Source organism: Scophthalmus maximus, chromosome 6, assembly GCF_022379125.1.
Source record: "Scophthalmus maximus strain ysfricsl-2021 chromosome 6, ASM2237912v1, whole genome shotgun sequence".
NCBI classification, from domain to species: domain Eukaryota; kingdom Metazoa; phylum Chordata; class Actinopteri; order Pleuronectiformes; family Scophthalmidae; genus Scophthalmus; species Scophthalmus maximus.
In genome coordinates, this window is record NC_061520.1 from 8,385,722 (window position 1) to 8,412,271 (window position 26,550).

Consider the following 26,550-nt stretch of genomic DNA (forward strand, 5'->3'; position numbering starts at 1 on the left):
GTATTAATGTGCGTGTGTGTGTATGCGTCCTACACTTACCCAGACGCACACAGAACACAAACAAGTGTGGACGTGTGATTATGATTGTGGGGGAGAATGTGCGTGCACAGCTACCTGCGTGTGTGTGTGCGTGCGTGCGTGCGTGTGTGAATGCAGTATGTACAGCTGTGTGTGTGTGTGTATGAACAGTAGAGATTAACAATTCAAATATTGTACTGTGCTATAATGTTTCATTTTGTCATCAGCAAATGTTAACTGCCGGCTGGCCTCCCTCCAGGTGCTCAGGCAAGCAGACCTTGTTGAATGGCTTCGGGTACAATGTTCTCCTTCCAGCGCTGTCCCAGAAATGTTTACACAAGTTTTTTCACGTTGACCACAGAAAAAAAAAAGAAGAAAGAAACTGGCCTCGTCTTGGGCCGTTCCGCAGGTTTGTCTGTCTGTCGTTTGTCTTAAAAGCTTTATCAGTAAAAAAAAAAAAAAAAAAAAAGGAAAAAAAAAGCAACAGTCAGCACTGGTTGTTGAGCATGAGAGGGGGTTTGAGAGGGAAATGTGATTTATTCACAGCTGGCCTGAATTCAACAGCAATATCAATAGTTGAATAATTCAGCGAACTTCGACAATATTCCACAACAGACCAAAAAGGGGACTGATGGAGAATGTTGTTGCTCGTCACTTATGATGAATTTCTGCCAAATATTCCCTGTAAATACGAATGAGCAATTGGCAACTTGCAACTGCCAGTGATGATATGATCACAAAACATTCTTTCATTTATTTATTCATGCACACCAGACTGGTTGTTTTCAGGTTGCTTATCAATAATTACTTCCCAAGAAGTTATTATTCAGATACTGATGAGATTAGATGTGTGCGCAAAAACATAAACAACGACCCGACGAACAAGGCTGCAGGAACAGGATTCTGTACACAGGGTCCTCGTGGAAACGCTTTTGACGAAAGCAAAATAAGACAAATGTCCACGCTGGTCAGTTACTGGACGCACCACGAACAGCCCGACACATAACATGCCGAATAACTACCACGTTCAATTGTTTAATGGACACAAACCGCGCGTCGTCGATCACCATGTGGAGGAACCTGTGTGGGGGCAGATAAGAGCCCAGTGTTTTCCGCAGTTACGGGTTTAAATTGCAAGTGAACAATTTGCTGGGCCACATGGTGAAAAAAAAGGGGGGGGGGGGGGTGTGGGCACACGTTCTATGTGCGTCCAGTGTGCCGGAGTGAAAAGGTGCGCTGCAGCTGCGCTCACAGGACACGGTCCGGCAGCACGTCGCCACAACAACCACAATCCATCCAGGTGGACACGTTGACACCTTCTAATTACCCCCCCCCCCCCCCCCCCCCCCCCCCCCCAACGGGCCCAGAACAGGTGTCACTCGTGGAGTTCTGACCACGACCCATGGCACACTTCTTCATCCCGACGGAGCCAAGAGTGCAGCGCCATGGTCACCGATGGGTCTCCCGATAACGCACGGGCCACCAATGTACTTGTGCGCGCATGCATCACCATCATCATCATCACCATCATCATCTTCATCATCACCATCACCATCACCGCCACACCGAGGGCTGCACATGTGAACGGACTGTAAAGCTCGCACGAAGTGGAGAGGTGGTTGTTTACCTTGTTGGAGTGGTAATAGTCCAGAGCGGAGTCAGTCGGTAACGTACACGAGCCCACGCTTGAAGGGGGAGCTGGATAAAATCTGACGTCCATTTCAGAGTCCGCAAGACTGACGGCATGAAAGCGTAGCTCCAAAAAAAACCTCTTCGACTTCTCCCTCTCTCTCCCTCTCTCTCCCTCTCTCTCTCTCTTTCTCTCTTTCTCTCTCTCTCTCTGTCTCCTACACACACACACACACGCGCGCGCGCGCGCTCAGTCTATCCGTATGCGTTTCTCTTGTGAGAGAAACAAAAATAAAGTAGCAGAGGAAGAGGAGGACACTGCTCCGGACGTTCAGCTCGATGATGCTCTGACACTACAACATCCCTACAAAGTTGCCTCGGCGAGGACGAGAGGGGCAGGAGGCTCAAATTTAAAAAGAAAAACGAATAAATGAGGCTGCTGATCTGAGAGCCCCTCGAGTTGTTCGCCGACCACCGTTGCAGGTAAAAAGATGCCCCCCCCCCCCAAAAAAAGGAATTCGATCTCGTCGACGGTTTTTCTTCTTTCCCCCCCACAACAGAACGAGCCGATCCTCCGCTCCTGGTTCCAGACGCGCTGCAGCTTTGTCGTGTGGGAGCGCACACGTCCATCCACGCGTTCCCCGTCCGTCCACACACACGGCGACTGCTGGGGGCGACATCTACCGGCCAGAGGAGGAACTGGCCGCGCGCGCTTGTGTGTGCATGCTTGTGTGTGTGCATGTGTGTGTGTATGCATGCGTGTGTGCGTGCGTGTGTGTGCGCGCGTGTGCGTGTGTGCGTGCGTGTGTGTGTGTGTGCGCGTGTGTGTGTGTGGAGACTTGAGTCCTCCCACACCGAGGTCAAGTTACTTCTCCATACAGGCGCGAAAGAGAGACAGTCTTTGTTTGGGACGTGAGGAGATTACAGCTCTAATTCAATCTGGGGTTAATTGAACTTGTGAAATCTGATCAGTTTGAGTTAAACACTTGTAAAAAAAAAAACACGAAAAAACAGTCTGTGTTCAACTTTTGTTTTTCTGTAAATCAAAAGTCAATGGCATGATCAAGATCACACAACCAGAGCTGCAATAGTTAATCGGTTAGTAATCGACTACTAAATCAATCGCCAACCATTTTGATAATCGATTCTTTGCTGCTCTGTGACAGTAGACTTAATATATGTGGTGCGTGGACAAAAACAAAACATCATCTCAGAGTTTGGAAAACACGATCGACATCTTTCACCATTTTATGACATTTTATGGACCAAACAACTAATTCATAATGAAACTAATCGTTAGTTGCAGCCCCCAACCTCCTTCTGAGGTATGGTCCTCGTTTTAGAGCGTTGTAACACCTGAAAGTAACACTGGATTCATCTGAGCCGATTAGTTCTGGTTTCACATTGCAATTTTTTGGGAGGGCGCTGAAGTACTTTGTATGATATGTGCATTCGGTCGTCATCTGGGCCGTCTACCTATACTGGACATTGATTGGTCTGTAGACGGGGCGTGTATCTGGCGTGTTGTAGTCTTAAACCATAATTCCGCAATTAAATATTTTGTCTCCTTCTCCCTCCACGCGGTACCACGGCTTCTCGGAGAAAATGTCCAGACACCATTTCTTGGCACATTTGCTTGAGTTCACGTCTGAACAACAGCCGTACAACTGTGAAGTGATCCAACGGGGATTGATGGCCGAAGAAGAAATAATAATCCCATTTGTCAAAAATGCGGGAATTTGTGTTTTTCTATCACTTTCACAGATCCCAATAATGCTGGCATCAATCGGGGCATGGAGTTCATGACGAGCTATGATGTTTCATAAACTCTGTTGCGGCTACTTCACCACATTACCATCCACAGCTATTTCAGAAATGTACTTTATTCCCTTGATTGTATTTTGATACCGAGAGTAAACCTGTGGCTGAGATAATAAACATTGCCACCATGCTCCAGTTTTGCCCTTGTGACACACACACACACACACACACACACACACACACACACACACACACACACACACACACACACACACACACACACACACACACACACACACACACACACACACACACACACACACACACACACACACACACACACACACACACACACACACACACACACACACACACACACACACACACACACCTGGACCAACGCGAAAACATACCCACACAGGGGTCGACACAACAGGATGTAAACACAGAACAATGTCAAACCAGAGCTTCGACTAAGTTCACAGAAGGAAAATAACATCGCTCACGGCCAAGCGTGTATCACGCTGTTTTTAAGAAGGAGGTGGAGCGGTGTTGTGTGCTCGCTCGCAAGTGTAGGAAATGGTCATGAGTGTGTGTTGTTTTTTTTGTTTTTTTCCAAAGGCAGAGCAACATGGAAGTTATGCACTTCAACCGACGTGTGTAGGTTTGTTCTGTGCTCTTGTTGCATTTGTGTGTTGTTTTTTTTTTTAATGTGTGTGTGCGCGCGCGAGTGTGTTAACCAAGCTGCCGGCGTCGTCCCAGTGGGTGACACGTCGGCCCCCCTCAGGACCGTGCCCGTGTCCGTGGAGCTGTTTCGCGGCGTGGTGGCTCCGGCCCTGGGGTGTGAGCCGGCTTTGCTACCAGGCACAGATGGGTCACACCGTGGGCCTGCTGTGGCAGTCTGCCATCCGCCTGCTGGGCTCAGGGTCTTTCCCCCGACTCCGGGCTCACGAGGTTAACTGGGACAGGGATACTGATCTCTTCTCGCTGCGTACCTCTGCGCCGCTGTCTGCCTGACTCTTCTCCGTCTGGCGCTCGCTTCCCCTCTCGCCGGCGCTCGCTCCCTCCGCCTCTCGGTCACTGCGACAGCAGAAGACACAGGTGCACAGGGGTGTCTGGCATGGGTCGACTCATGGCTTCATGGAAAAGGAATGTTTGTAATTTTTGTGTTGCGGGCGGCACTGCGTAACACCAAGTATTGGCCAGACAGAGAGGGAATTATGCCATGAGGAAAGGAAAATCTGTGATTTCTTCTTCTTCTTTTAAGAGTGGGTGGGAGAAATTGGTTGAAAGGAAAAAAAGGAAGAGGTGGAAGCAAGAGAAGGATGTGGGTAGAGACCAAAACTGAGGGTGGAATTAGTAGTGGGGAGGATGGGTGGACCAAGCTGGGACCGGTGCAGCGCGTCAATAAAGGGGAGATGACTTGGGGACAGAAGTTGAGGCCGTGTCGCGCAAACATTCGAGATCTTCTTTTTCCGGCGTTGGATGCCAATCCTATCGTCTGGCGCGTCAATCTTCAGAAAACATTCATCCACTCAGGGCAATTAGCGGAGCAAACACTTTTTATTGCCTTGGTAAGAGCTCGCGCTAGCACTAGGAAACGGGAGGAAAATGTTAAACTATATTTTCCATTAAGGGTTACGATGATGCCGGCACTCAGGTGATGTCAGTGCTGGTTTTGTAACTTCGTCTGAGCTTAGGTGATCTTGCTTTTTGCAAGTCGCTTACTAAATTGACTCTTTTTGTTTAGACAACTACAAGAAGTGTACAACTCTCAGCCCCTAAATGTTTTGGGTGGCTCAGTGATGTTCAGTAATGATTTGTGCATTTTAATCCAATGCGCATCAATTCAACTGACATTCTGCTTCAAGTGACGTTTAGAATTATGTTTTCCAAAACACATTGGTCGCAGATGGAACATTTTGATAATGATTTAAAAAAAAAAAAAAAGATTGACACCGTACTCACAATTATGGGATTTCATCTCCCTCCATGAAAGAAGGCAAAGATTTAACGTAGACGCATCAAAACTTGATTGATCCCTTTTATGGAGATGAAATAAGGGTCAGTAAAATGTTCAGCTTGTGAGGTGATGCCCGTGAATAATTCCACAGCCTGCAGTTGTGTATCATCTTCTATGTGCATGTACTTGCTTTAACAATAATTTGTGCAGGAAGGAATACTTTCGACAGTGAGGCTCGACAAAGTCTCAGGGACGGACGCACAAACGGACACAAGACACGTTTCATATCTGTCCATGAAGTGACAAGGCTACAAGTTAAAAGCACACTATTATTGCATATAATATTACACGGCATAGATTGGTTTGAGCTACGCCGGTGGCACGGCTCTAATTCACAAACGACACGTCTCTGACGAGGTGATTGGCCGACGTGAATGAGCGACAGAATGGGAGCTTGACGTAAAAATATTTTTTTTAGAACTGTGCGGCATTGACGTTAAAAAGAGCGGCGTCCTTCGAACACACTGCGCATCTCCCTCTGTGCACTGAATGCAGTAACTCCTAAATGGCCCGCTCCTTCCCCACATGAAGGAACACACATTGGCCCTAATCCCTCATCTGTAACAAATAAGCAGGGTTATGCAAGTGTTATTTAGTGTCACTATAATAAGAACTTCATTTCCCCCACCAGCTATGGGGAGGTGAAGCTGTCAAGGTGCAGCTTCGTCAGACGCCGCAGGACTTTTCACCGTTGGTCATTTTGCGTAAAATATTAACGCTTGTTCTTTTGTCAAAGCTTTCAGGTTCCGACATTACCGAGCGGAGTTTTGTAGGCCAAGCACTTTATTTTCGAACATCAGAGAAAGTACAAGGTTAATTTCCTCATGGATGGGTTTTTCCCCGCCCCCCTCCCGCTTAATCCAAATTTGAAGTTCTAAATGTTAGCGCCATTGTACATGTTGTAAAAACATTGCCTTGGTCCGCTGGCATTAGTTCCAAATAAGGTTGTCCGGAGAAAAGCAAACAAAAAAACCAAACGGTAAACAGGAAATAGTTCAATAGGTCCACTAAGTGCAGAGATGACTCATTAATGACCACAAAACGCTGTTTTTCACGGAAACGCACAGAAGCAGCACATTCGCGGAAAAAATAATCAAAGCCATGGAGATTGATTATGCTGAACGGGCTCACTGTTACTCTGATTTGTGTCATTTATGTTCAGTGGGTCGTCGTCGGACGGAGCGGCTTTTAAAAAGTGCTTTGTAAATATCCTGATGAGGGACTCCGGTTTGTCGTTCACTGACCTTCACTTCATGTCGATTTCAGCTGAATCAGAGTGGTCCTTCATTTTTTTTCCCCTTTTCCGCTGTCAGCCATTAAAACATGTTGAGTGAAAAAAAAAAAAAGAAGAAAAAAGCATTCAGCTCAGTAAGTTCGGTTTGGGTCTCTTCAACCTTGCATGTCAATTGTTTTCTATTATTTTGTTCAAAAACCACTGTGATCATAAATGGAAGGGAAGAAAATGTATTTCAATGGGACTTTGAACAGGACAGAACAGTGAACACAAACAATGGAGCTGAGGACATGACACAGACTTGTCAGACTTTCTAGACAAAGCTTCACATTGCCTTGAATCTGACTAACTGACCACGGCCTCCCAAAGGGACACAATGGCTGTCTGAGGACATTTTAATACAGACTGCTTCTGGCCCCCTTGTGAATTTCCCCTCGCTCCCCTGTGAGATCATGTGTCTTTATGTGGTTTCAGTGCGATCGCCTGTCTACGGAAAATAAAGATGTGCTGCACATTCAGAACCTGTAACCAACTTCAGCAAACTTTACTCTGCATCGAAAAAAACGGACAAAATCCGAGTCGGTTCCTGGCTCCGTCCGAAACGTGCAAATAAACTCAAACGCACAACGGTTCTAGAATAACAACAATTACGCGCCAAAGAACACTCTGCAGAATTTGCACTTCTCTTTACCGGAGCACAGTCGAGTTTTGTATCAAAGCTCGTGTGAATAAATTCTGTGTGAGGCCGTGGCCGGCGCGCCACAAAGGCCTGTTCACTGGTGAACCTCTGCTAACCTTTTCTAGCCACTGACCTTCAATAATGAGACTATGTTGTCTCTTGTTCCTCTGGACAATCGGCCATTGAAACAACTGCCATTCACGGGGTATGCTCCGCCCTCTGCGTGACCCCTCTACATATTAGTAATTAGCTACTGTCGCATTTCCACCAGATGCAAACCAACCACATGTAACATGTTGTATTCACATCTGTGGCGTTTAGTTTGATCACATATCACGTCTGTTGTTTTTTTGTTGTTTTGTTTTTTACTATTTTTGACCTAAATGATATGATAAAGATGGTCAAATCTGCAACTTTCAGTCGGATGCTAAGCCGCGACATCATTTTCGTTTTAACCCCCTAGATTTGTTTCCGGCAAATGTTATTTCTGCTCATGTTGTCACAGCTCCGTCGCACCCTCATCCTCCCATTCCACTGCTGAATAAAACCTCCTCTTCGTCACCCTCTCATTCCCCGACCTTCTACTTGTGTTGCACATGAGAAATGAGGGGGGGGGGGGGGAGATGAATGAAACGGGGGAGTGGGGAATGAAAGGGAGGGGGGAAAGAAGAGAAGAGAGCAAGATTGGGGAAAAAAATGCCCTTTGACTGGATTTAAAAGTCTGTGGCATTTCATTTTCAGAGAGACGGGAGCTTCATCTCCTTCAGATCCTTTAAGGGCCAACCTAATTGATTAATGTTTCCATCTCATTGGGAAGGGAGGAGAGCCATTTGAAGCTTAACTGGAGCCTTTCACATCCCCAAGTCTTAAAACAGAACCACCACAGAGGGAGGGATGATGACAGAATGAAAGACAGAGTGATGAAACAAAAGTACAAAAAAAATCCAGTTGATGAGCAAAATCTGTTGAAGGTCGAAACCGTTTCAACAATACGCCGAACGTGGAGGAGTGGAGGCATGTCTTACCCACTACCGTGAGATCTCCCTGTAATTAAATAATGTGCATGTTTTGTTTTTTTTTTGTTGCAATGAGGTATTCAGTTTTCAGAGAGGCTGTTTAGGTTTCTGCACCTGTCACAGGCAGCCGGCAGCAGGCACTTTATATGATTGGGAACTCTAATGTAAGAAAATCCAATGCTACTGCGTTCAGAGTAACGTCTGAGGGAATAAAAGAAAGAGACACGCTAGTGACATTAAATCTCCCCGGCCAAAAGAGAAAATATACATTCATATCTTGATAATTTTGTGCTTTGAACGGCCACGAGCGTTTTTTCCCTGATAACAAAAGTATTATTATTTTTCAATTCATGAAACATGATACGTAAGGTCTTACGCTGATTTCAAGCTTTGCCTGCACACGACTTCAGGTCATGAGAACACAACGCCGATCATGGCTGAGAAGAAGTAATGGAAATTAATGGGAGGGGAAACTCATAAGACTGAAGCTCGACATGCTCCGGTGTAAACTAATCAGCCTGACGTGATTAGAAATCTCAAGAATCACTTTACTGTAAATGCACCGTGATTACTTGCCCTTTGCATGTTTCCGACAGCAACATGGAAAATATTTATATATTGTTGACTCTCTGGGCATTTCCAATCACACAACAAAACCAGTGGAGAGAAGCCAAAACAGCGGTGACCTTTACCCAACATGCTATATTAAATATGAAAGGTCAACTTTCCTGGTGGGGGATGGTGGCACTGGAGTCTTGCACATGGCAGACACGGACAAAATACTGTAATATCCATCAGGCAGATCCCCGTGCTGCATTCAGAGGTCATTTGAATGTGAAAAGGTGTCGAGGCACGAGTGGAATTTTTTTTTTTTTTTTTTACAGTCATTGAGATCCTTCCGCGGCTCTTGAATTTAAAAACGCACCTTTCTGCAAAATATTTATAAACCTCATTGATCTTGCAGTTTTTATGCAACTACTGATTTACATGCAAATTATCTCGATTTGCTATAATTAGGTTATCGTAATTGTTCAAATGTCGAACTATTTAGCTCCTAAGAAAAAAATATTACTTTCTATACATTTAGCTGTTGTTCTCTCGGAGTAATTTGCAGTTCTTTAAATATTTGGCATTAATCATAATACCCTCTCTAACTAAGAATCAACCAATTTGACTTTAGTCCCAAATTTATCATGTTTTAATATAAAAATACAAAAAAGAATATTGCTTACCAACCTGGATTGAGTCACAGATTCGACGTTTTTGAATCGATTGCTTTTTATATTAAGTTTGATCTCAGCAATGTCATGGTCTGTAATTAAATTTGGGCTTGATATTATCTGTAAAAAGATTACTTTCAAACCCATGTTCCAGAGCATGAATCTATTCCAAATCCATTAAGTTTATTAAAACATTTACGTGTTTGAAAAGAGGGAAATTCTCTAGGCTAGGCTTTGACAATACACACTGCATCAGAATCGCACTATAACCATCTGAACCAAATACCTTGTAAACACAACATGACGAGGATCATCTGAAAAAGCCATGAAGCTGGGTGGTATATATACATATATCCTTTGCAGCCTTCACAATCACATTGGATAATAAAGTTAGCAATTGATACATCAGTAGTTGTTCCAAATTCGAGCATCATTTTTCATATTTCTTTTATTTATTGTGTGGAGACAGACTTTGAAACAGGGCAGACCTTGTTGCCCGTTTATGACATATTACGTCTAGAAATGCTGACAGCAGAGGATACAGCTACTGAGTTAGTACTCAACTTTGGTGCTTGTTTCAGAGTTTCCACCGCTACCATTGACATCCAAAAGGAAGCAAGGACCTCAAAAACTTCCTGTTTTACAATATCTCTTGCCCATATTTACAATAACATGCAGGACTTTGCTGAGCATTGGATTTTAAGAGCTATTTGGAAACAAGTGTCCAAAAGAGAATAACAGTAGGAGTTGATGGCACAGTTCTGGCCAACTAACCTGAAATTAAAACCCCACTATTAATTCTCACTGCAGCGGATTTGATTCATTGATATCACTGAATACTAAACCAGCGACATGGCATTTGGAAATTTTTTAGCATGCACTGATGTTCAAAAAGGCTTGTTAACGTGCTTTCAGAAGCGGCCCGGCCATCTGGAGAGCCTGGAGTTCTCCCAGTTGCTAGTCGACCTGTGGGGCAGGCAGAGAGACAAACCAGGCTGGTGCAAAAAGATTTTTAAAACGTCCCCGACTGTAGCCTGGTCTGACAGCTAAAGGGGCAGCAGGGTGGGGCCCTGAGATATGAGCAGACGTGCAGAGATCTAATTAAACGCCACATAATTATTTATTTTTATGGTGCCCCGGCTAAAGGAACTGCCATTAGCAGCAACAAGTGTGGGTTTTTCTAAAATCAACTTCCTGTATGACAAAAAAATCATGTTCACAGTCACAGCTATATACTGCAGACTTCACCACACATGAACCGCCCTGCAAACTGGTAAATATGACCAGAAATCATTTGAATTATGACGATAAAATAATCGTAGTTAAGTGTCTAAAAACCTGTATTCTCTTGAATGACCAGCAGAGGGCGACACCACTGGTTTCCAAACGAGGTTAGTTTCTAGATAAGTTTATAAGTCTAATCTATGAGAAAATGTCCCTAATTCTTACTTGATTCATAACGTCAGTAAAGATTTTTCTAAAGAGCTTATTGTCTCAATCGCTAGTTTTTAAAGTCCTCTTCAATACAGCAAGACGTTTATTTCTGATGACGGACAACAATGCCTGCCTGCTGAGAACTCAACGTGTCACATTGAAAGCAATATCTACCGAGTGCATGCTGAATCCCTTCTGACTGCCGAGGATGGTAAAACCTTTAAGGACATTTTAACAGGCCACCGACGAGGGCAGGATTTCTCCCAGTGCTGCCGATGATCAGATCTACAATGAAGCAACGGCATTAAACACCAGGTTAGAGAACTTTTTGTGGTGAAAAATATTAACGTATTATGGAAAAAATATTGTTTACTGTATATAGTGTATATATACACATGTATAACGTGTGCACAGGGTATGCATCACCCCTCTGATGCATATCATTCCATAAAGATGAACCTACTGCTGGTCTTATGGTCGCACTAACATTAATTAATACCTTTTGAATTATTATGCATTTGAGCTGTATGTTTACATACACACAAATTAACAGGATATAGCTGCATTTAAATAAGCTGAATTAACTGTATCAGTGTTAATATTGGATTTAATTTAGATGTAAGTGCCGGCGAGGGCTTTGCAGGTTTGGTGGTGCTTCTGTAGTTTATTTTTTCCCCAAGTGGAAGATATCCTTCCTTACTATTAGAATGTAAGAAGACAGCTCTGCTCTGACAGGTGTGACGTGAGTTATACGCCAAATAGAGCCACGCTTCCTAGTTCTTCCCCTTTCAAATGTTTCTCTTTTCGCTATTAACCGATCACATTGACAGTGTTAAACAGAAGAATCAAAACCTCTTCCCGGTTCATGTTATCAAGGTATAGGCTAACTAATCTTCCTCTTTAAAAGTCCAATAAAGCTATACCAACACCAAACTGTCTAGAATCAGTTATGTTGGTGGGTCACAGGCTCACGGTCATATAGGCTCCGACCAGTGGGGGGAAAAGTATCTTAATTTTCTAATCTGAATTTCATAATCAGTTCTCTATACGTGTAAACTAGTCCCACCCTCAGAAAGGATTTCAGCTCATAAATCACTATGAAGAGGTAAATAATCATTTGAGTGAAGGCCCCTGGGTTATGTAATCCCAGGGCAACATTCCAACCACTCATCTAAGACGCACCCACAATGACAGGTTTGTCTTCACTGTATCATAGTTGACTTACAAAACTATTAGGCCAAACTCTACAGATTGTAATGCATGTAGTTCTGTGAAACACAAATGAACAAGCAGCCATCAAGCTCTACTGTCATCAAAGGACGTTTTATTCCTTTTGTGGTGTGAAACATTCATTATTAATATCTGATTTATCTTCATTTCTTTTCTTCCTAAATTTCACTCGTGGCAGGCAATTTTTTTGCCACTAGTACTGTGGTGCATCACATTAACTGTGGTTAAGAAGAAAAAACATTCACAAAAACTACAAAAAACACATGCACGATAATCAAGGACACTTTCTCCCCGATTCTCTGCCAGCAATTTTCTGTCAAGGCAAGAGATGTATTTTGGATTTGAGACAAGTGAAAAGAGGAGAGGATCTACAGATTTATACCATCTTGTAAAGTTACATAAGCCACTCTCGGCTCATGACACACTTAAATAAGCAAAGGTTATGTAACAGCTCCATAACTGCACTCTACCACTGAGCGGCAAAGCAAATTAAGTAGGTGCACAGGAATTTACAAGTGAAGCAAAACATTGTACCAGATTCCTGCTTTTGTTCTCCGCGAGCATTAAGCCGTGTTTTCACATAAAAAAATAAAAGTACAGCCGTAAAGTATTTCCTCCGCTGCTGGTGACTCACAGGAAGTCAAAGGGAAAAGTGAAAAATAAGTCGGAGCAGCACAAACACAGAGGACGAACATGCACACCCACACATATATGCACACACACACACACATTTTGTTTGTTCAGTGTGTGTGTGTGTGTGTGTGTGTGTGTGTGAGGGCCGGACAAAGTTATTTATCACTATTCTTTGTAACTGTGGCCTCATAAATTCAGAATAGCTCTGCTGTTATGAGTAAAGGCTTTCATGGCATCATTAATATTTGACAGAAAACATGGCTATTTTCTCAGATGAACATTTTCACCATTTCTTCTCTCTGCTTCTTGATGTGAGCCCTGTGTCACAGTGCATTACAGGCTTTTGCTTTTATCTTGCTTGGCTCTACTGTGTCAGTGCCATCCCATTGTTCCCCCGTCTGAGATCATGAATTAAAATTTCTGCTTGTGTTAAAAGACAAAGCATTTAGTCCACCTCTTTGATCTCAAATTCCATCTGCCTCCGTCCTCCCCAATCGCGAACGCTTCCTTTACCCCTATTATCACACCTCTATCGTTTTAAACATCTGCATGGTAAAAAGGGTCAATTATTATCAATCAATCAATGGAAATGGAAGCAACACTGAAACCCGATGCAAATCCACTGAATAACATCACAACAATGTCTGCATTACAGAATTTTTTTTCAAACTGTTCCGTTTACTGTGGCGTATTTATTCTGCCACTATATAAAATTATATTCATTGTTTCAGTCATTTTTCATGACTCTCAAAAAAGACTCTGGTGGTAGCCTCTCACATGTGGATTTACTGCCTTTTGTCACATGATTTAACAACTTTGGGGACCAACCATATCATATGCGGGCTAATTGTCATATAAAGGATGCGCCCCCAACCCCCCCCCCCACAAAAAAATAAATCCTATGTAACCAGCAACAGTTGCAGGACTTGACATTCACAACAGGTTCATGGTAACAGTTTGGAGACAGTCTGCTGAAGATTGCCCAGTGTATAATATCAATATATCCTTATTTTTTCTGGTGCAAATTTCTTTCTAGAAATGTCCTTTCCCGACTCCAAACTCGCCTCTGTTCAGGCTTCTCTCATGTTACACCTTGTGGGGCACACGTCAGCTGAAATGCAGAAGTGAGTGCTGAGGGCGCTTCATCGCTTTGGATACCATCATTAGGCGTACATACAGAATTACATTTGTGTACTTGTAGTATTTCAGCTATTTCATATGTCTCTTCAGCTAAGTTCAGATGCGGGCACACTTAAATTCTGAAAATTAGTTTTGTTTGTTTTAACAGTACCCGGAAGTTATCACAGTAACTTTTTATTGCATGTCATCTTTGCAACCACCATCATTAGATTAATTAAACAATGCTGTTTTTGCAGTTTCACGATTGCTTCCAGTAAAACCTTCAACCCCACTATGGCCAGTTGGTGACCATCTTGACCATGATTATACTATACACTTATATATGGCACAGCACTATTATACGTGATGCACGATGCGATTAATGTGTAAATGATTGTCTCAAATTTAATTTAAAAGAACTATTCAGTTAGTCAGGCTAGTATTGTATTTTTAGATAAATAAATAAAACAGACTGCATGAATAGCATGAACACCTCTACATCAAAATATGTCTAACTCTTATTCTATAAAACCGGCTTGGTGAATAAAGTTAACAAATATTTAGTATAAATTGATGAATTAATCATAAATATTCATTGGCACAGGACTGTTTTCCTCAGAGAAAATGTATCGACAGAGCTGGCACAACACATTATTCGACAGAAGCGAGTGCACCAGAGAAGCCTTGTCCTTACATTATCTTAAGTGTTACAATTTTTCCTGATCTAATATTCTCTGTATGTTGCTCTTGGTGCCCTTTCCACAAATACAGCGTTTATAGCTCATATCCCGGTGGTAAAGAAAATGGGAAAAACTTTGCAATAAGGGCTGTTTATCTGAAAGTCGGCTTTCTCCATTTGCATCATACATCTAGCCGATCTAGTGCCCTTGCTGTTTTCCATACAGGTTTAAGAATGTATTTATTTTTTAATGTAATGGTGCATTAGAAAGAGAAAAGAAAACATGCTAAGCCTTTACTGTCATCAACATGACAAATGGACTGTACAAGATGACTAATTGAAGGTGAGGGGTTTATTGTAAATGTATATATAAAAAAAAAGGTGGTTTAGAAGTTGTTCTCACAGAATCTTGTAAAATGACACCACAAAGGCCGAGCATCTGTTATCTACTGTCGCCATCACTTTAGTTTATCAGCTAATTCCGAACTGATATACAGCTGTGAATCGTTTCAGACATCCGTAAGAAGAAACGCACACTCAGTGCTGCGCAGAGTAACACAAAATCAAACAATCTCATGCCCACATCTAGTAAGCAACGGGATCCCTGCAGCAGTTGCTTTCAGTCTATTACATCCATCCATAATGTGCACAGGTGCAGCTTAATTCAATTGGAGGACGTTGCTGTGGTTATACACACATACATCTCCGTGTTACCAGCAAAGCCGTCGTCATGGAGATGATAAGGCTTATGTAAGCTCAAATGTATTTTTGTTCAAAACAAGTGTATTATCTCCACTGTGTTCATTTAATTAGGACTTGGTTAGAGCTTCAAACACATTCAGTATAAACACAACTGATTAACACTTTAACTTGCTTTTTCTTTTTTTAAGGCATGGAGGATTTGCTCTCGAGCAGACATTTCATGCCACCTGCAAAAGATGATAACGGGGCATTGTGCATTTCCTCTCGCCATCACTTTCATCAGTATGTCACCGTCACTGGCAGAAACACTCTGATGTCTGGTTTCACAGAAAACAATGAAATGATTACAGTCCTTACCTTTCAGCCAACTATGCAGCGACGATGGAAAATGCTGTTGGACTGGGGGGGAGGGGTGGTTGTCATTCACATACCCTTTAACCTCCTGTCTGCCTCCAGATCCTGCACCTACCAGCTTGCAGCAGAGGATTAAACAGCTATTGACAAGAGGAGTGACGTGATTGACAAGTTAAGGTTTCCTGCCCCGTCAGAAGAGCCTCTGTCTCTGTCTGGCCCATGACTTCCCAGAACTCACATTTCACATTCCAGCGTGACTTGTACAACTTTTGAATTTCTCTGCTGTGAAATATGGGGGATATCTCTGCAGCCCCGCTTTTCACACCGCGCGTCTAAAATGACTGCTGTACACCGACAGCAGGCTTAAATTCTTGGATAAACTAACAGTCGAGTGTTATGTAAAGTTCTTACTTTGCCGTTTGTGTGCCTTGAACAGGGTTCTCTCACGGTTCCTATATGTCCAGTGTTCATCCGTGCAGCAACAGCTACAGTCAGCGGCAGACACTCGTCTCAGATGAGGGAATTTTCAGCCTCAGTGGAACATGTGGGAGTAGATCGTTACTGTATATTCATTTTAAGCCTTTGACTGTGTTTCAACTGAAAGGAGGGCAGTTGGCTGTGGGTATCGCCGCTTGTGCAAAAACTGTACTTCAAACATTTCAAAAAAAGTTTTGCATAACCCCTCTTTAGTCATGATTTTGTTTGGAGAGCCCCTTCATTCACTGGCACACCACTCACGCTTCATAGGTGCACTCGCACAGCACTGTCACAAGACGACACGCACAGTGTTTATTAACATTTTCTGAGAGCTAGAGAGGAAACTGAATGCTGCAGCTGGTGGTGGATCAAAGATGATGTGACATTCCCTCTAACGCTCCTGTCAGATGATACAATATGTACGGCAGGTAAGTTAGCTCTATATCAGAGCGAAACGACAGAGAATAATAGCATAAAGCAGGAGGGACTAGTCTCTCTGTCTCCCTCAGTCATCTGGACCCACCTGTCCGCAGTCAGAGCCCCTCAGAAGATTTGCTGCTGGTTGGGGAATTCGAAAGCTGGGCGATGCATCAGGGGTTGTCATATAAAATGTGAGTGCTTTCCCCTGAGTAATTTAATCACAGACTTTTATGGAGGCATCAGCCAGCACACAGAGTCAGAGTTAAAGGACTGTAATTGGCATTCTTTCAGTCAAAGTAATATATGGAATATACGTGGTGTAATTAGGGCACTGAGTAATGGTCTGTGGACGAGCGAAATGCAAACGCACAGCGATCGGTTAATGAGTGTTCATCAGGGGGAATTTGCACCATATTGACTCGAGACTTTTCTTTGGAGGTGCCATTATCTTCTGGCTTTCATAACTACTTCCCGACTACTCATTACAACCGTCCAGGGTGAAGGAATACAGAAAAACGTTGTCTTCTCAATAAATGAAACTTAGCAGTAATATGGTCTATTATGTGGCGAGTGAGTAATTTGTGTGGGCGAGGTCTAAGGTCAACCCTACCATCGTTAAAAGAGCTCTTGAATAGTCTGGAAATGCTCTTATGCAACTCTGCTGTTTGAATGGAAAGTGCTGTCTCCTTTACAGCTTGTTAGCAACTTACATCTCACCATCTGCTTCACATGGAATTGTGGTGACGGCAAATTGTTTTCGTGCTGCATACTGTGCCGCCGCCAAGGGGGATTTAATGACTTAATGGAAAGAGTTGAAAATAATGTCAATGTTCACGTCATATTGTGAGAGATGATGATTACTTTTTTTTTCTTTACACGTTATGTAGAAATCTCAAAAATTATTATATATATGATTATATATCAGCAAAATACAAGTATATAAAAACATACATACAGACATGTTTTATGTAAAATGTATTTCATAATATTTTAATTTTTCTGACTTTTATTTAAATATTGACTAATTATTTGGCTGATCTTTATTTGAGTGTGTGTGTGTGTGTGTGTGTCCTTGCCAGCATACTGTTATTTTGCATGCAACAGTGATTTAAAAAAAAACTCCATGAAAGAGATTTCTATTTGTGTCATGTGACCTCATCTGGATGAGCTCCAGACCTCTGCTCCATGTACACAAATGGGAGGAAAAGCATTCTGCCCAACAATTAGCTGTGTAATGTAACCTGATGACGGCCCCACCCGAACGTTCAAAACGTTAGGTGCAGTCACACTTTCCATCACATCGCTCATCATGAAACATTACTGAAATGAGATCCAGGTTGGGAGTGTGTGTCTGAGAGAGAGAGAAAGAGAGAGAGAGATTGAGATCAGGACAGTGCTCCACAACCCTCAGATAAACCCAATGTGACAAGATGGTTACTTTCTCCCTCTGCTGTGACAGTTAATTCTGGACTAGGAAAAATGTCAAAAATGTTTAGCAGCGCTTGAGCGGAGTTAATTACAGAGCCCAGGGCAACTCAGACTAGGGCTGCTAATGGCCTTGACTTACAGATAAAGCTCCATTTACCAAGACTGTTTTTTTTAGCTACTGATCTAATTTACTTAGAATCAAATATTTGGCCGCAGCAATTAGATTGTCACTGTTTAGGTTTGACTTTAGATTACATTGCAGTCTGGTTTTGGCCATTAGCCTGATTAATGTTTATTCCAATATTTATCATTTTGTTGATATCTTTATACACTGGTTGTAGTGTGTAGTCTGAAGAGTTGGACAGAGGCATGAGAAATGAAAACCGCACGTACTCAGAAATGTCCTCGATGCTGGTTTGACATTCATGCTCCAAACTGTCACCACCTGACATTTAAATCATCTGACCACCTATAAAACAGTCGTTCTCTTTCTCTGTTCGCCTCTGTCTCTCCTTCTCTCTCTCTCTTTGTCTCCTTCCTTCCTTTGAGGTCAGCGAACCGCAGTGTTAGTGTTTTCAATGCCGCCCTTACATATCTTTGTGGTTGCATCACTTCCTCCTCACAGGTCCCTTCGACGTTGCTGCATTGACACGTGAAAGTCTATGAAACGGCAATCAAGACATAAGCAGCACAGGGGCCCGAGCTAAGTGAACCCAGTCCCAGAGATCGGGACCTAGAGATGGCCCGTGAAATGAGTTGGAGTTGGAAAATCACCAGGGGGATATTCCACGCTCCGCTGCCAATTTTACTATCATAATCAACCTCAGCTTGTAGAGGGATATTATAGGGCCAACTATTTTCGCTGACAGTGCAGTTTTTTTTTTTGAAGTGGAAGATAAGAGAGATGATAAGAAATATGCTGAGGCTGAATTATAAAAAAAAATGAAAATAAAACTGCTGAATTCTTGTTTTGCCTCTTTTTTTCTGATCTCAAACGTTCTTGCATAAACTTATAAATTAGTTTGAGGAGTTTAATGCCGGCTTTTGTTTGATTAAATATGTTAATTAACATTTGATCTGATTACATAAGAAGGATAAATGCTGGGGAAATACTTCAAATAAAAGAAGACAATTTTTTTGCGCATCTTACCATCAGCCACGTCTCAATAAAATCTACTGATCTCAGTTGTTATCGCTCAGTATCAAAGGCTATCCAAATTAATATTTTGCCCAATCTTATCCACACTACTACAAAATTATACCATAGTTCTTATTATAGCAATATTATCTTTAGACAATACATCAACAGTCTCAACCAAATACTTCTATGTATTGAATCAATATACTGAACATACATAATATGTCCTGGGACCAACAAAAACAGAAGCATATGGCAGATGTTAGTAAGTAATATTTTCAAATTTTTACTGACATAATAAATACAGTTATTAGATTAGACTGAATTGTAAAACAACACGTTCCTCACGGAGAAATTTAAAAAAAGAAATGGCCATATTACCTTGAAAGTAGAGAATTTACTTTTATTATCTTTTTATAATTTTCATTTTTACTAGGTCTGGGGGTTTATTATAAACCACAGCTGCATGTGAATAAGTAAATCACAGAAGGTAAAGTACAGATATCGGTTTTCATAGAATCGCAACAAGCCACACAACTGGGACCCGGGGGAAAAACCCTACAACTTTATCAAAGAGTCTTTTAAGTTTCTGTCCCGGTGCTGCATCAGCTAATTATGTCACATATGGATGTGAATATTCATGCAGATTTGAAATGAAATGATGATTGTTACTAACCCTAACCCCTAACCCTAACCACAATTCAACAGTTCAGTTGTGACATTTGTGGACCAATGGTGCAGGTTGAGCAATTCACCTGAGGAGACGCAATTATCTGAGACATTTATTAGAAATTGTTCATGCCGATTAATCAGAAAACAGTTTATTCAGAAATTGCTCAGTGTGCAAACATTACACTGGAGTTAATAACACAACATCCAACAGTTTGCTCTTAATTAACTAATTGTTAGTCAATTATTTTTCTTAATTTGTTCTTTATACTCGATATACTACATACTTGATTGTTGGAAATATATGATCAAATTCCAGTCTGTCAATTTGTTCTGACCACATACTGTATGTTTGAAATGTTATATTAATGCCTGAAGAGTTTGTGTTTTTCAACTGACCATCATTTAGGTCTGGGGTTTTGTAAGCTGCTCTTAGAGACGATACAGATGTGAACAAACCTTTCACAGAAGTCATTTAAATGTAATTATTATGTCGCTAGAAAAAGTTAACTACAAGCATTAACAGACAAACGGGAGGAAGAGTTTGACATAGTATTTAGTGCTTAGATTGGTATTAGATTTACATTGTTTTATAATGATTATTCCTATATTAGACCTTTGTCCTGTGTTTTTTCTAAATTAATCCCTTGGACATATATTTACGCACACTGACAGCAATGTGCACATCTTTTATATTAATCCAGGCTTGTACATGCCTGTGAAAATGTCTGAATACAAACATTGAGTCATGCAATTTATGAATTAAAAAACATATTGGAAAGTAATTTTTTTGTCATTAATGTCAGTTCTAAAATAGTTTCCTGAAAGTCCTGAGAAGTTAGCAATATTGATTTTAAAAGGAGGGAGAGCTTCGTGCACAGAGAAAAAACTAGATCAATACTATGTCTACTATATAGTACAGCAGGAGACCTTTGAAAAAATCTGCAGCATGTTTACCGGGGAATCTGCTCCTCCGTGCCTCATGGTGCGTCTGTCTGTTAGAGAAGGGCCTCTCTTACTGTACATCTCCTGGACTTTGCACAGATCTTATAGGCAGCGGAAGTCAGTCATCTTCATTCACTTGCAACACGCATCTGCCTTTGGTATGAATATGGCTGTCAGTCCTGTAAAGACCATCACAATAGCGCACTCTCATTAGTATTGTGTTGCACTCTGCTTCAGCATCAAGCGCCTACCACCCCTTGACTAATTTTCTGTTTGTATCAAGAAACAAAAGCTCTCCAAATCCCCCTGTGGGCTCCGGAGTGGCTTTACTGCACATCAAACTATGCTAATTGTCTTTTGCATGATTAATTGGACCAATTAGAATTAGCAGAGGAAGAGAATGATTCTTGGCAAGGTACGAAACATTAATTAGTCATAAAAAAACAACGTTTATTAGTGTTCAAATTTAATCTCACCAAGCACAATGGGATTAAGAGGAAAAGACAGTAAATATGTGGCTTGTTCAATCACTCTGGGCTGCAGATGGAATAATGAGCGTCACTGCTTACATTGCACACACACACACACACGCACACGCACACGCGCACGCGCGCACACGCACACCCATGCATCCTCCCTCCTCTACCATAGTTACTGTACTGTTAAAAAACAGCCATCTTCATCCATCATATAAAGTGGCAGTTATAACACAAACATCCCAGCTCTGATTGATGAGTCAAGACCATACAAACGACTCATACACAGTAATCCTGTATAAGATTTATGGCCCGAACGCAATGCATTACAAATTTGCAATAACAAAATCAACAACAGCAGCAGCAGCTAATGGTGATTTAGCTGTGACAGCATTTATAATAGTGTGACATGGGATATGTAATCACAACATTGCGTTACACTAGTTTACACATTGTATCTATAGCATGGGAAAATGACAGCCGCAAGGCAGTTGTTTATGATGGTTGAATAACACAAGTAGATAAGAGTATGGGCAGTGAGGAACGTGAGGGTGTTTTCTCACATTTTACATATATATCACACGATTCATAATGCGGGGTGTGGCTTCACGCGGAGCAAAACCTTTGTCTATTAATGTTACATAACCGTAGTTGGTCTGTGGAGATCAATGCACCTTGTTACACTGTTGCAAACTGTTGTGGAGTATGAGTAGGCCTATCGGTATTTATGGTCTTTCTTTTTCAAGTTATTTGAAACAATGTCTCAGAGTCTCCTCACAATGTGTCGTAATCCTCTCTCTCTCTCTCTCTCTCTCTCTCTCTCTCTCTCTCTCTCTCTCTCTCTCTCTCTCTCTCTCTCTGCAGCAAAGAAGTAATAAAAAACTGAAACCCATCGGTGGAATATGAAACGAAAATCGCACTTCACTGTCTTCACACATTATAAACACAATCTCACAAGGCAGCCACTTCAGTAATGAGAATGTTTGCTGGCTTGATAGCCATAACAAGTTTCAGTGTGGGTGTGTCACTTTTCTACTGAGTCACAGCAGGAAAATGTTCCCATACTGTGATGAGGTCACAGTTTTTCTGATAGAACTTCACTGTACATGTGCAGCTAAAAAACATTGTTCGTACCATAAGATATGTTTAAATGTACTGAATCTTAATTTCTCAAACTTCTTCCTAATTAAAGGGTAATGGATATGTATATTTAATTAACTACAATATATTTCAAATGAAAAATTAGGCATAGGCTGGATGTCTCTCATCGTCTCACAGTGGCTGACCGGACACACCTGAGAAAAACAGGGATTTCAATATATTTGAATGTCAAATTAAGTCATATTCAGCTTTTTCCACACTGATAGAAATTGGGGTTTGCCGTGTTTGAAAGAAGCCTGTACTGTTAGCCACTGTACACAAGTATAGGAAAATGGAAAAATCTCCATCAAAAGGCAAAGCAGATAAATAATTATCATTGCTCTTACACCTTTTTCCAATATACAAGTAAAAAACAAAAAAAGAATAACGAATAAATTAACTTTAATCACATACAGCAATTTTTTGAATGACTCTCACTGCTGGCTGCTATGACCTCCTCGGCTATTTTGGATAAAAAAAAAAAAAATTCAATGTAGAAATCTTGAATGTTCTGATTTCTTTTCATTCTATAAGAGCAGCATGGTACGGAAGAGAATTAGGGCCAGTCCTAAGAACTAGAAAAATGAGGGGGAAGATTTTTTTAATATTTTTTTTACACTTCGTTGAAGTGTAAGAATACACAAGTCGAAAATGATGACCCGGAAGCACTTCTCCGCAGCTCCAAACAACCGGATGTTGATGTTGTGTTAGCCAGTTTGCTAAGCTAACGCTATCTGCTAACCAAGTTGTAAAGTTGCAATATTATTATTGACATGCTGAATCTGGAAGAATGGATGCGGGACAGCGAGTGGTTGCACACGAACGTCAACGTGTGTCCTGACACGATTATGTTCAGTTGCAAACAATCGTGAACGGATTTTGAGAGGCGTGCAGTTACCGAAGCTAGCGTAGCTCTGCTAACGTTAGTTAACGTGGATGTGTGACAGCTAGCTGAACCGGTGCCGCAACACGGCCGTTCAGGTCTATTTCGACATTTCGACTTTATTCTCGAAATGTTAAATAAATTTAAAAAAATCTTCCCCCTCATTTGAAAAAAACCAAAGAACTTCCCCCTCATTTTTTTCCTTCTCTTATGCCGGGCCCTCATACTCTTCCTTAGCATGAAACGTGTCACTTCAACAGTTATATTTGACTACGATACATTTGTCACACAGTGGCCTCAGGCCTACACAGTTACACAAGACAGAGTAACGTCGCATTCGTAATTAGCGCTACAGCTTTTTACACCACAGGCTCAGTATCAGAACGTCTACTCACATCTTCAGGAGGGAAGCGACGAGTCACTCGGTGAAGCCACCGGAGGCCCTGACTGCTGCAGGGTGAGCCACCTGTCCAAATCAGCGCCGTCGAATGAGAGTCGTGACAGCGAAAGTCAAAAATGTTTGCCCGTCACGTGACTCGCGTATACTTCAGATAGTTCACCGGAAGTTCTTGGCGCACAATTCGAATCCATTAGTCAGAGCGACAGAGACGCGATTTTTGGTGCTTAGTTGTCAATAAATGTATCGATTTACAATGTATTAAACCGACATGCCTATGTAGTTCTTCCATGTAGTTACTCGAGGGCTCCGGTCCAAATCAAAACTTATTCCCTTCTTCTCTCTGTGTGTTTGGAAGGCTTGACACTACTGCGGCGCATTACTGCCTCTCAGGTTTAAGATTGAACTGCACCTCTACTCGTCAAACAGCGCTTGCACGTCACGTGACTCACGTAGACTTCAGATAGTCCCCGGAAGTGCTTGATGCGCAATTCGAATCCATTATTCAGAGCGACAGAACTGCGATTTGGGGTAATTAGGAGTAGAAAAATATATCGATTTACAATATAGCAGACCGACATTTTATTTTTTTTTAATTTTACCTTTATTTTACCAGGTAAGAACAGCTTCTCATTTAGAATGATGACCTGGCAAGTGGCCCCAGCAGAAGTAAGAGCAAAACAAAAACAAAAACAAAACAAAACAAAACAAACAAAAGAAAGAATCCAAGACACACAACCAATAAGGAAGAGACAATGAAGTTAAAACTACACAAATAACTAATAGAATATTAGTACATGTAGTTACTCCATGTAGTTAGTCAATATGCATAAATAAATCATAATCCACTTAAATGCTTACATGCGAATGTTGACTTGATTCAGATGTGCTGATAATATACAATCTGATTATTTAAACGTCTTACCCTTCATAAGTGCAACAAAGACGGTCCATTGATCCATTCTGCTGCTACTATAATGCGCTGCTGCTCACTTCCGGGAACTATTGGGAGGCTCCATGATCCGCCATTGCTGGGGGAAAAAATGGTCTATTCGAGTGAACAGAGTTGTCGCTACTCTCTGACCGGCCACTTTTTGAACGGCTCCTGTTCCGGAAGTGAATTTCCCATTAATTTACTCCCTTGACATTTCATATAATCCCTTATATAAAGGTTATAGTCTGGAACCAAGCCAATAAACTATGAGACGAATCGTTACCATAAAACATTTTATTCGGAGCAAAAGTTATTGGAAAACTGATTAAAAAAGGCAAAGGTACAAGACTGTGTACAATATTATTTGAAGAACAAAGGAACTACTCATCCCATAAACCAATGCCTTTCCAACTACTTTCAACTGACAGTTTAGCACTCTTCTTCTTGAATTTAGCCTTAATATTGTTGATAATTGTCTTGTAATGTATTGCTGCTTGTGTTTTGTGTGTGAAGACAGTGTATAACGATTTTACAGTTCAGTGATAGAAGTAACTCATGCTGCGTTCCATTACATCTCGGAACTCTGAGCTTGGATGTCAGGGTTGGTGAGGTAGCTCCGACCCTCTGAGGGCTGTCATTTCTAGTTCTGAGCTATAATGGAGCGACAACCTCAACGCCTGAGCTCCGAGTTCCAAGGTATAATGGAATGCAGCATCACTAGCCAACATGAATTTTAGTAGTAAGCGTTACCATGGTAACAGCGAGCTCCACCAATCAGATACGTTGATGCTACACTTGAATATTGTGGGTAGTGTAGTATTTCTCAATGAGAAATATACCATCCTTTCACAATTCCGTAGCTTGTGATAAGTCTACATTGGATGGCCACCCCTGGCTATCTGGCTAATGTTCAAGTTCAAACCAAACTGTTGACTATTTCTGCTTTGAAGAATGAGCCATATGACCATCCAGCCCATTGCAGACATTAAATACTCTTTTATTGTTAATTTCATGTAAATATGTAGGTTTGATTTATTTCTAGTTAAATTAATTAAAACATTTTGATTTTTGGACGCATTTATCCTTTAAGAATAAATGTGCTGCTGAGCGACCACCAAAGTCCTTAAAATTCGGTTTCCAAAGAAACATGATTAGCATTCATGGTTTGAGGGTTATTGCTTTCTCGAGATCCGTCTTTCTTTTTAAATCAAATGAGTGATTGGACGAATGTTAAACATGATTGAGGTTGCACTTCACACACTTAATTATTTAACAAGGTCACATTCATTCGAATCTGCTCGAGTACAAATGTGAAAAGCATAACGTAAATTGCTGTTTCTCTACATTAATAACCTGGTTTTGAAAAAGACAAAACATAACCGAACACAGGTCCAATACAGAGTCTCCAGCAGAATGGGACCTGACTGGTCAAATGTTTTTCTAAAGAAATAAATCACAGGTACAGCTTTCCAGCAAATCACATCTAAAATCTCATTCCTCTTTCTGTTTTATGTGACTTATATGAAAATCTTTTGAGCAGAAGTGATATAGAAGAGCAATAATGTCCAGCACTAATTTAATACCTTATTACCATAAGCCTGGTGCAATGCATGCATAATAAATTGTTGTATCTTTTACACGGCTCAGGCATATGGTTGGGAGACCGGATTCTCTTCAAACTGCACCAAATTTGCATGATAGGATGTGAGAGTTGGATGGATTTGGGGATTATATGAAACACAGCTTCCATTTCCAGTTCATTGTACTAAAGAGAGGTATCACATTTACACAGATGGCAAGGAATTTGGAAATGCACAGCTTCTGTTAATCACAAAATGTGTACAGAAGAAGAAAAAAATTACTTCAAAGACAGATCTACACTTTCTTTTGCTCCATTTTTTTTAATGGGCTG

The 26,550-nt window shown here is 41.4% G+C and overlaps 1 protein-coding gene across 6 annotated transcripts in view; it reads right to left on the minus strand.

Moving 5' to 3' along the window:
• The window catches only part of tox2 (TOX high mobility group box family member 2), a 115,313-nt gene extending 91,275 nt beyond the window's left edge, over positions 1-24,038 (minus strand). For 2 of the 6 annotated variants that reach the window (XM_035631496.2, XM_035631491.2), the window contains exon 1: positions 1,646-1,899. In XM_035631496.2, coding sequence (XP_035487389.2) covers positions 1,646-1,738 — 93 coding nt within the window. In that variant the 5' untranslated portion in view covers positions 1,739-1,899. Of the gene's footprint in view, positions 1-1,645; positions 1,900-4,403; positions 4,489-6,675; positions 6,738-15,734; positions 15,850-16,142; positions 16,264-20,820; positions 20,988-23,702 lie in introns of those variants that run through there. The other 4 variants (XM_035631494.2, XM_035631495.2, XM_035631492.2 and 1 more) reach the window with 4 other exon arrangements.
• Positions 24,039-26,550: the final 2,512 nt, after the last annotated feature.